At 44.5% G+C, this 11603-nt stretch overlaps 1 protein-coding gene across 2 annotated transcripts; it reads right to left on the minus strand.

The window, feature by feature from the left end:
• Positions 1-8475: 8475 nt before the first annotated feature.
• Positions 8476-11603, minus strand: LOC101746641 (PRADC1-like protein). 2 transcript variants are annotated; one of them, XM_004932604.3, is made up of 5 exons: positions 11341-11603; positions 10766-10902; positions 9977-10092; positions 9781-9906; positions 8476-8838 (listed from the first exon to the last, which is right to left on the minus strand). In XM_004932604.3, the coding sequence occupies exons 1-5, from the start codon at positions 11399-11401 to the stop codon at positions 8667-8669; spliced, it is 612 nt and encodes a 203-aa protein (XP_004932661.1). In that variant the 5' UTR covers positions 11402-11603; the 3' UTR covers positions 8476-8666. The 2 variants fall into 2 exon arrangements, with proteins under 2 accessions (XP_004932661.1, XP_021207935.1); XM_021352260.3 differs by having other exon boundaries at positions 10766-10851; positions 11341-11594.

Below are 11603 nucleotides of genomic sequence, written 5' to 3' on the forward strand. Positions count from 1 at the left end.
GTCGTGTAGGTCGACGTTCCTCACGAACCACGGAGCCCCGACGGCTAACCTGCAAAAGCGGGATTGTAGGGATTGGAGGGTGTCTATGTGTGTGCGGGCCGCGTGAGCGAACACCACACTCGCGTAAGTCATGACGGGCCTTATGCAAGTTTTGTAAAGTGTCACCTTGTTCCGAAGGGACATTTTACTCCGCTTACAGATCATGGGATAGAGTCTGCCGAGAATAAATGCGGCACGATCGCGGACTGTTTTTATATGCGGGCGGAATGTCATGGATGCATCCAGGGTGACTCCCAGGTACTTGACCTTCCTAGCCCAGGGTATAGGTTGGCCGAAGAGGGTGATCGGGGGTGTGATATTTCTCCTCCTAATGCGGGAGGAAATAAGCGGTGAGTTTCCCCTTTGAAATAACACTGCTGTGCTTTTCGCTGGGTTGATGTCTATGCGCCATTTTCGGAACCACTGTCCGAGGGTTAACGCTGCACTCTGGAGCTTACTCGCGATTAGGGACTTGTTTCTACTTGAGTAGTAAACGGTTGTGTCGTCAGCGAATAAGGCTAGCTGAGTCGGCGGCGACCGGGGAATATCGTTAATAAATAAACTAAATAGGAGCGGAGAGAGAACGGAGCCTTGCGGGACTCCAGCCGTGAGTGGTCGCGGGGAGGAGCGGGTTCCCTCTACTCGATATCGAAAAGAGCGGTTAGACAAGAAGTCTCGTATGATGAGCACGAGACTATCCGGTACGCCCATGTTGAAAAGTTTGAAAATCAAACCGTTGTGCCAGACTTTGTCGAACGCTTTTGCGACGTCGAAGAAGAGGGCTCCCGTATAGATCGGTTTTGGTCGGTTAAGTCCTACAAGAATGTGCTCCGTGAGGCGGTGCACCTGTTGTACGCATGAGTGATTTGCACGGAATCCGAATTGTTCATCGATGAGAATGCCCTTTGATGAGACGAAGTCTCTGAGGCGTTTGTAGAGCAAACGCTCATACAGTTTGCCCAGAGACATGAGGAGGCTAATCGGGCGGTAACTCGTCGGATGATTTTTTGGTTTACCGGGTTTATGTATGCCGATAACGTCTGCTTCTTTCCACACCGCGGGAAAGATACAGTTCGCCATAGCGGCATTGAAAATAGATGCCAACATCACGATGAGTTGGATGGGTAGAAGTTTAATAACGCGGTTAGATATACCGTCGGAACCGGGAGCCTTGCGAGGACGTAGGTCTTTGATCAGGTCTTTAACTTCCATTGGGGTGACGGGTGGTAACGCATCCGAGGGTGGCAAGGAGGCTCTGCGTTCTACCTCACTGTCTACTAATTCTACATGAACAGGGTCCGCGGATTGAATGCTGGGCGTGCACTGGGTTTGCAATGTATCGGCCAGCAGCTCTGCTTTTTCGTCATCATCAAACGCCGCGAGTCGACCTGAGGGGCCTACGAGGGGGGGCATAGTTACAACCGTATCCGATTTGAGAGTACGAGCTAAACGGTAGTAAGACCTTTGAGAGGGCGCGAGTCCTTCTAAGAAATCAGACCACCTAGCATCTCGGATTTCGGCGATGCGAGACTTTACGTCGCGTTGTAGGGCACGCATTCGAATACGATTTTCCATGGTAGGATACCTATCGTAGGCGCGGATCGAAGCGTTCTTAGCTCTAAGGAGTTCCCTAATATCGTCGGGCAATTCGAAGCGGTGAAGGAAGTCCTCCGCTACAACTTGCTTCGATGACCTATCTAATGTCGAGGTAATGTGTGACGTTAGGATGTCTATGGCTTCAGCGGTATCCTGAAGAGACGGGGTAGAGTCCGGGCTAAACGGGAGCGATGGTGGATCAGATTCAGCCAGGCTGATGCCCAGCGTGTGCCAATCCACCACAGTCCTCGTGACGGGAACGGAATCGGGAGCGCGACCGAGTTTCATAACGACGGGACGGTGGTCTGAATCTAACTCTGAAACTACTTCGATCGAGTGTAAGCGCAGAGCTACGTTTTTTAATAACGCTATGTCGAGTATATCCGGGCGATGCGCGATATTTAGCGGGTAGTGAGTCGGGGTTAGCGGAGCGATGATATCGAAGGCGAGATCATCAACTAGCGCGTCGAGCCGCCTGCCATTAGGGGTTGTGGTGTGAGAATTCCACCTGATGTGTTTACAATTTAGGTCGCCCGCCAGAATGACAGAGCTTCCCATGCTGAGCAGCGCCTCGATATCACTGCTTAGAACAATCTTATCCGGTGGAAGATAAACGGACGCGATAACGATCGGCGCGTGTCCCGTCAGTGAGATTCGGCATACTGATGCTTCGATGTTAACGAGCGCGGGGGGATCGAGCGGGATGCAGTGCAAGGCTCTTCTGTAGTAGATGACGGTACCACCACCACGAGCAGTGAGCCTGTCGTTCCTAACCATGTTATAGTTCGCGATTTTAGGGTCGCGGCGCGCGGGCTTAAGTAGAGTCTCCTGTACTAAAAATATGTCAATTTGATGGTCACGCAAAAAATCACAAACCTGATCACGTTGATTTGCGAGACCGTATGCGTTAAAAAATCCTATTGTTACGGATAGGGGTTTCAGCCTACTTTTGTACGCCATTGATTACCGGCGGAGTGAGGGGAGGACGTACGTATTTAACGACGCGTATACGTCGGCGTATTTTTGCACAACGGCGATGAAGTGCTGTGCAGTGGAGGCGGCGCGGATGGCGTCACCTAAAGCGTTAACGCGCTCAAAGTTAATCGATTGAAAGAAGTCGATCGCTAGAGCAAGATTGTCGGACGCTGTCGGAGGGCAATTCGCGGGGGAGGGGCGTATCGCGGGGGCGGGACGAATCGCGGAGGAGGGAGTTGTAGCCGTGTTCGTGTACGGCAGCGGTTTCGCCCAGGCCGAGCCACTGGGCACCGGCGCCGGAACGAATGCTGGCTTAGCCTGCGACACAGAGGGTGCCGAGGCTTTGATGTCTGGGTGGGAAGCTCGGAGGCGGTTTTGGCGGGCGACGCGGCGATTTATTTTCGGGGCTCGGGGGCATCCGCGGTAATTTGCGGGGTGACCCTGTGTTCGACACAGGACGCAGCTAGGCGGTTCCGTCGCGGTTTTTTGATCGCGAGTGCAAAGGGCCGTAGCGTGATCGCCTAGACACTTGACGCATCGGGGGCGCGCGTGACAGTTACGGGAAGAATGCCCGTACAGTTGACAGTTATGGCACTGGCTAGGAGTGCCTTTTTTATGGGGGGCTTCGACGGCGATACCGGAGAGCCTACAGACGGTACGTATGTTAAAAATTTGCTTACCCTCGGGGGTAGGCTGGAGGGCGACTAGAACCATATTATATGGCTCCCTACCGCGGCCGGTGTGCATGCGGTGCACTGAATTTACTGGTAGGCCTTGTTCCAGAAGGTCGGCCTTGACGAGTTCGGCATCCAACTCTTTAGGGATGCCACGTATGACGGCACGAAGTTCGCGCTCCTCCTGGAGCGTATACGTATGGAAACTTATACGCTCCTTACGGAGGTAAGAAGAGAGGGCCCTATGGTCGTCGGGTGTTTGAACCTTAATTTGAATGCCGTTCGCGAGGTTACGGGCATTCGTGAAATTAATATTTTTGGCCTTAAGGGCCAGGGAAACTCGTTCCCAGGCTGCCTTCTCTTGAAGGATTACCGGGGGAGGGGCTTGGATTTTCTTTTGTACTACCGGGCGCGGCGACGGTGTAGCACGGGCAGGGGGAGCAACGGGGGTCGGTGGACGGAGGCGCGACGCGTTCGCGGCTCTGCTTACTTTGGCGGCCGCGGGAGCTCGGGCTTCCGCAGCGCGCCTCTTACCTTTTTGGACTACTGTGAATCCATCAGTCGAGGGGGCGGGGGAAAGATCGACCTCCATGTCCGACTCCGAGTCGGATGAAGAGGAGGGCGCGGGCGACCCGCAGGCGGGCGTTTTAGAGGGCGCGGGGTTGACGGTCGCGACGGAGGCCACGGACAATCGCTCGGGGGCAGAGGACGGCGCGGGCGCGATGGAGGCCGCGGATGAACGCGTGGACGCGACGTGTGCTGCGGATGAGCGCAGGGCTGGAACCGAGACCGCAGCGATCGACGCGGGAGCTTTGCTCGCGAGTATTGGGGACACGGGAGCGGCGGGCGCGACGGAGACCGCTTCTGAGTTCGCGGCGTGATTGGCCTTAAATTCTAAAAATTCGGCCGATAATGTCGGGTACCTCAGACGGAGGAATTCCGCGAACAGATCGATCGTGGACTCCATTGTAACTGTCACGTGCCCAGGGGGGGCTACCCCGGGACTTTAAACACACTCGCCTTACGGCGAGGCCCCAAAACTATAATAATCACGATTAATTACGGCACACAACCGTCCGTTCACAAACGGGCCACTAAGTTGCTGAACGAATTCCAGGAATTTAGGGGTCCGCCCGTTCACAAACGGCGGTGCGACGCAATTAGCACAGGTAGTCACTTCCGAGAAAACACTTGGACGCCAGATGTGCCACGAACCGAGGTCGGGCGATCGAACGAACAATGAGCACGTCAGCACGCGGCGAGTGCTTGGATCGGAATGTCATGACAAATCGTCTCGCACGGAGACTCAACGAGTTTCAGCCACTGGAGTAGGCCGGGTTTTGGGGAGGATACACTACCATAGACCAATACACACAAGGCAGATTACACAGAAGACTATAGAGTATAGTCTAGAAGAGTATAGTCAGCTCCTGTGCTTAGCTTTCGTGGTCTATGAGAAGGCTTTCGACTCTATCGAAATCTGGTCAGTTCTAGAATCCTTGCAGCATTGCCAAATAGCCTGACGATATATCCAAGTGATGAAATGTCTTTACAGCGCCACGACTATGACCGTCCAAATCCAAAGCTGGTAGTCTGAACACATCGCTCTGCATCAAGGAGTGAGACAAGGGGATGTTATATCCCCCTAATTGTTCACATTTGTAAACATGCATTGCAATGCATTTGCATTGGAGGACGTGGAAAGGACGTGGACATAAACGGCGAATACATTTCACACTTGAGATTTGCAGATGACGTCGTCATCATGTCCGAAACATTGTAGGACTTGCAACAGATGCTGAACAGCCTAGCTGACTCTTCTAAGCGCATCGGTCTCCGGATGAACTTGTATAAAACTAAGATCATGTTTAACCAACATGTTTAGCCGCAACCGATTGCCGTGTATGGTATTTCTCTCGAAGTTGTTCAAAAATATGTATACCTCGGGCACACATTACAGTTAGGTAAAAAAAACTTCGAGAACGAGGCCAGCAGAAGAATACAGCTGGGCTGGGCGGCGTTTAGGAAATGATGTCGAGTATTTTCATCGTCTATTCCACAGAATCTATAGACGAAAGTCTTCAATCAGTGCGTCCTGTCTGTACATGGCATACGGAGCCGCAACATAGACACTCACGGTTGGGTTGGTCCACAAGCTTAAAGTCGTTCAGCGAGCTATGGAGATGGCTATGCTAGTTCTGGTAAACGCATTCTTGAGTGGAGACCGCGAATTGGCAAACGCAGTGCAGGACGCTCTCGGGCTCGGTGGAGTGATGATCTGTGCAGGGTAGCTGGAAGGAGCTGGATCAGAGAAGCCGAGGATCGTGCTCAGTGGCGAGTAATTGGAGAGACCAATGTCCAGCAGTGGACTGATATAGGCTGATGATAATGCGATAGTAAAAAGACGCGGCCCAAGCGACAAAAAATTCGAAAGAAAAATTAAGCAGTTCCTCGGGGTCTCTTATCTCCAACATGACAAATCTGCATGTTATGAATGACTCACCACGACCTGTCCGCTATCTTAACCTACGGAACGCTTTAAGGCAGATCTCGCACTTACAAGTTCCTGCTAAGTATTTTTGGTCCTATCTACGAAACCATATCGAGATTATTCACTTGTTTCATCCGGAAGCATGTTATTCATGGGACGTCATCCAAACACACACGAAAACTATCAAGTTGACTCCCGAATTTTGCACACGATAATTATATTGTGGGTTCAAAACGTATGCATTGCTAGTGAAATATATTAAATACTGCAATGTACAATAAACATTAGACGTGCCCCACAGTTTCACCGGTATTGAATTTGTAATTCAAGAAACATAAAACACGTGGAACTTTATCAGAACAAAGATTTGCTTAAAATGATATAGTAAAAAGAAAAGGTAAATAATATACCTGTCTTAAAACAGCTATAAACTATCTTTGTGCGAAATTGAGTGTGAATTGAGTAACAAGCATCCAAACATACAAATGCTCATAATTATATAAATAGCATTAACACCCGGTCCAGGAAATAAGCAACCGTTCTACGCGGGAGCTCTCTACATCGACGTCGCAAAAGCGTTCCAGTCTGGCATAAGGGTTTGATTTTCAAACTATTCAACATGGGCGTGCCGGACAGTCTCGTGCTCATCATACGGGACTTCTTGTCGACCCGCTCCGCCGTGCGACCTCTCACAACCGGAGTCCCGCAAAGCTCCGTCATCTCCCCGCTCCTGTTTAATTTGTTTCCTAACCACATTCTCCGGTCGCCGCCGACCCATTTAGCCCCATGCGCCGACGACACGACCGTTTACTACTCGAGTAGAAACAAGTCCCTTATCGCGAGGAAACTTCACGTAAGCCTCGGAGTGGTTCCAAAAATGGCGCATAGACATCAACCCAGCGAAAAGCACAGCGGTGCTCTTTCAATGAGCGAACTCAACCCGTATCTCCTCCAGCATTAGACATAGAAACCTCATTCCTCCGATCACCCTCTTCGGCCAGTCAATACCCTGAGCCAGGAAGGTTAAGTACCTGGGAGTCATCCAGGATGCATCAATGACATTGCGCTCGCAAAGAAAATTAGTCCGCGACCGCGCCGCGTTTATTCTTAACAGACTCTACCTCGTGATCTGTAAGTGGAGAAAAATGTTTCTCGGAACAAGGTAAAACTTTACAAAGCTTGCGTAAAGCCCGTCATGACTTACGCGAGTGTAGTGTTCGCTCGTGGAACGCAGCCCGCACGCATATAGACACCTTTCAATCCCTACAATCCTGTTTTTCCAGGTTAGTTGTCGGAGCTCCGTGGTTAGTGAGAAATGTCGACGTCGAACGACGACCTGGGCTTTTCGAATCGATACGAAAACACATGAAGTCAGCATCGGAACGATAGTTTGATAAGGCAATGCATCATGATAATCGCCTTATCATTGCCGTCGCTGAGTACTCACCGAATCCTGATCACGCAAGGGCCAGTCAACGTCGACGCCCTATACACGTTCTTACAGATCCGTAAGATCCAATAACTCTTGCAGTAGACGTCTTTAGCTCTAACACTAGGAGCAGGCTTAGGGACTAAATTAGATTAGACTCGACAAAGAGTTCGACGTATAACCTAACCCATGCATCACCCCTCTGAGTTTCTTGCCGGATCTTCTCGTGCGATTCCAATCCGGTAGTAGATTCATTCTCTCGAGTTGTTAGGTCTTCTTTGGTGGCGTTCGGGCAGCTGTTGCAAATCCCACCCCTTCTGGTTGAGCCTTTGATCACCTACCTGTCCTGGTGAAATTGGAAAAGCCTTCGGGCCACCAGTAATCCTTCATTCATAAAAAAACAAGAAATTAGTATTATTTTCTGGTTTTACTTGCAGCATGTATACCCTATTGATCCGGTTCAGAATTTGCTATATATTTTTTCAATAGCTTGCTGTTTCTTTTAATTGCTTAACTAGGTGGACGAGCTAACGGCCCACCTGCTGTTAAGTTACCTGAGCCCATAGACATATACAACATAAATGCCGCCACACACCTTGAGACAGAATTCTAAGGTCTCAATTTCAATAGTACAACGGCTGCCCCACCTTACAAACCGAAATGTATTATTGCTTGACGGCAGATATAGGCAGGGTAGTGGTACCTACCCGTGCGGACTCACAAGACGTCCTACCATCAGTAAATACTATCAGTCTGAAATTCGGCAACCTATACAGCTTCTATATTTATTTCATGTCTTAAATATTTTTTCTACTGACAAATAAATTTTATAAACCAATCAGACTAAAGCTATTTTTATAAATAACCAATACAGAATTCAATTCACAAATTAAGTAAGTGAAATTGTGTTATTGAAAATTTCCTTGTACTTTTATTTCACTAATATATTCATATGTATACACTAACCATTAAATCTTCACGTTTTATTGGTGCTTCATGAGATTCCTATTTTTATAGCTGGATTCACCTGTGGTGCTACGCGCGTTATAAGTTTGAAATAAAAACTCTTGTATAGCTAGAGCTACATATTGTTAAATTCCTTGCCAAATGATATTATACTTAATGTTTTTTTTTTTCTCTGTAAATACAGAGAAAACGTCATCACAGCGAGATCAAATTTATACAAGTCTTAAGAATAATCACAGTCTGAGTTATTTTAAACGTACCGCATACTCAAATAGGTCCAGTAGCTTTTGTAATAATTAGTACACTAACAATTAAAGAACAATTTATTTCTTACATTACACAGACAGAAAAATAAATTAATTGGATATTTGGAATCTGATATCAGGTGATCAGTGTCAAGTCAGGTCAAGACGCCACAATAACGTATTTATTATACATATATCTTTAACATAAACGCACATTTAGCCTTCTGTTCCAGTTTTAAATAAATTAGATATTACCATGCTACCCAGGGGGGTTGATTCATTTTATTTATTGGTACATGAGTCATATTAACTGGTAAATTGACTATAGCATATTTTCTTTTTAAACGTCTCAGCGTACGCAGTATCGTGGCTCCACTGCGGCCGAGAAGGAATGCTGCAGGAATGTTTACGTCTAGCTCCATTCTGAAAAGATACAAAACGAATATAAAAATATTTCACACACTGAACTTAAACAATTTTGCAAATATTTAGTTCTACATGCACGCCTACATATTCGGTGAAGATAGTATAACCCCATGAGGCTACTAGCAGTAGAGAGGGGAAAAAAGAAGTTCAATATCGAGAGTTTTTACTACATACTTTTACTTTGAAATTGGATAAAAATATAGTCTGGAATGTTCAGCAAAGTGCTCTAGCTGATGCAACACCGGCCAGTAGACTTTAGATTGTGTTACATTCAACCCAAAAATATTAGACAAACAACACTTTTCTATTTGAATTATTATCAGTGGCAGTAATTGCCAGAATTAATTTTTAGGAACAGCTTAAATTTTGACACAGGTATATGTATATTATATATATACCTGTGTCAAAATTTAAGCTGCTCAACTACCTTCTGAGGTATTAAAAAAAATATCCCCATATCGAGTCAGCTGCAGAAATGCTTGGATACTTAAATAATTCTACAATACTTAAATTTCAAGTTATTAATAATTAACTGAAGACCCTTCACCCCCACTGAAGACAGTTGTTTGGTTATTCACTTTAATCAGTACATAATGACCCAGCATAAATCTATTTATTAACTACCTACCAAGGAAACAAGACAATCAACAAAAAATGTTTTTTTTCAAGGACATGTGAACTCTCTCAGCATGCAAATGGTGCTCCCGGAGCTCAGAGATAACGAGATCCTTATCACATAAGGACATCATCTCAATTGCATTGTCTATTGGCTATCACATCCTTCAAACTAGAATGCATTATTGCTTTATGCAGTAAAAAGCCGTTTGAGCTATAAGAGCACTTGTGACTAAATAAATTGTAAATATGTATTATGAAGAATAATTAAATAATAATGAAAATAATTGTGTCGGCAATAACAGTTATGAAATAAATACTTACTTATCATCAACCATTTCTATAAGGTGATCCAAAGAATCATCCCATCTATCAATTGATTCAGTAATTATCACAGCTCTAGCTCCAGCATGTTGCGCTTTGGTAGCTTTAAAAACAAAGGAACATTCTCTGAAATTTGTATTGTTTAATAAAAATAATATAGCAGATATGTAATTACTTTATTTAGGAATTTTCTTACCCTCTCTCAGATAGTGCAATGTGCCCAACTATTTCTTCATGGTTGATTATCTCAGAACAACTATGCAACGGCACTGTGGGTACTAAACGAGCCTTGTGGAAGTGTAGGGTTTCATTCTACAATCACATCCACCAAGAGATTAACTAAATTCAGATGCACTAACAGATGACCATTACCGTTATTGTGATCAGGCCAGAATTAAAAATGCTTAATTTTTTAAGCAGTTGCAACATTATTTACTTATTTGAAGATCTGGCAACCCTAGACTCCACCAACATAGCAGTAGGTCCTAGATACCAGGCCATAAACCAAAACTCCAAAACCATAAACTCCAAAAAAAAAAAAATGCTGTAGGAATTCACAGAGACTAGCATCAGTTTAGGTAATAAATGAATAACTTTGAAGTCATAGTGGCCTAAAGGATAAAACTCCCACTGATTAGTTATCAAGCAATTCAACTGTGTTCAGAACCTACTACCAACTAGGTACCTACTTTTCTAATCAAATACATATGTAACAAATGTTCATGATTGACTTAAAGATTTACTACACAAGCTTTAATTATGAAACTGCCAGAGGTCAACAAAATTGCTGTAAGGATTTCCTTTCCAAAGTATTAATCAGCAGAAATTTACCTAGATAAGACTTATTGTGATAATAAGGAAATCTGTATCCTGGCTAGTGTTTTTTTTAATATCCAACCCAGTATGTTTTACTTTTAATTTATGTATTATGTCTGATATTATTGAACCATGAAAGAATTCATACAAAAATAAAAGAAAAACTTACAAATACAGATCCGAAATCTTTTGCTGGTCTTATTCTATATGAGTATCCAAGTTCCGGTGGATCTATTATCTCAAAAAAGAAATCACCTGCAATGACATCTGCAGTAGAGGAACCATCATAAAAGTGCAGATCATTAGCTGAAATTTTTAAAAGACTCCATTTGTTTAATACAACTTCATAAATAATATTAGAGACTTACAAAGACAATGAAAGTACGATTTCAACCTAATGACTTAAAAGGGGCAGCAGCTTTCGAAACTTTAGTGAATATTTGGCAGGTGAGTTTATTTGTTTATTCATGTTAATTTATATATATTTTTAATAATCTTCCGTACTCTGTCCCTTCAAGCTATAGATGAAAATTATTTAAATAAGAATGACTAAACGTTAAGAAACAGACAAAATATTCAAGAGCTATCTTCAACAAAGTCATGTACAAAATAAGTATAAAGTAAATAATGAAGGTCCTTCATTCATATAAGTTAAAGCTAAACATGTAAATGCACTTCAAATTGAATTTTGAAACACCTTATTTTATCAGCGAAATCACCAACTTATCACGTAATAATACATACCACCAGGCATCACGAAAGTAACCTTTAAAAGAATAAGTAAAAATGTGTAATTCATTCTCATTTTTTTACATTGTATTTATTTTTTATGCGAATTTAACTTCAACTAGATTTAAAAAGTTTAACACATCGTTATTTTAATTTGTATTACTCGTCTCTTGTTTAATCAACAAGATATTAATTAATAAAATAATTTAAATTTATTATCAACACCGATAGTGATAGTAATAGAATAATGCTTGCTGTCAGTGTCAAATGTCAATGTC

This window comes from Bombyx mori, chromosome 23, assembly GCF_030269925.1.
Source record: "Bombyx mori chromosome 23, ASM3026992v2".
NCBI classification, from domain to species: domain Eukaryota; kingdom Metazoa; phylum Arthropoda; class Insecta; order Lepidoptera; family Bombycidae; genus Bombyx; species Bombyx mori.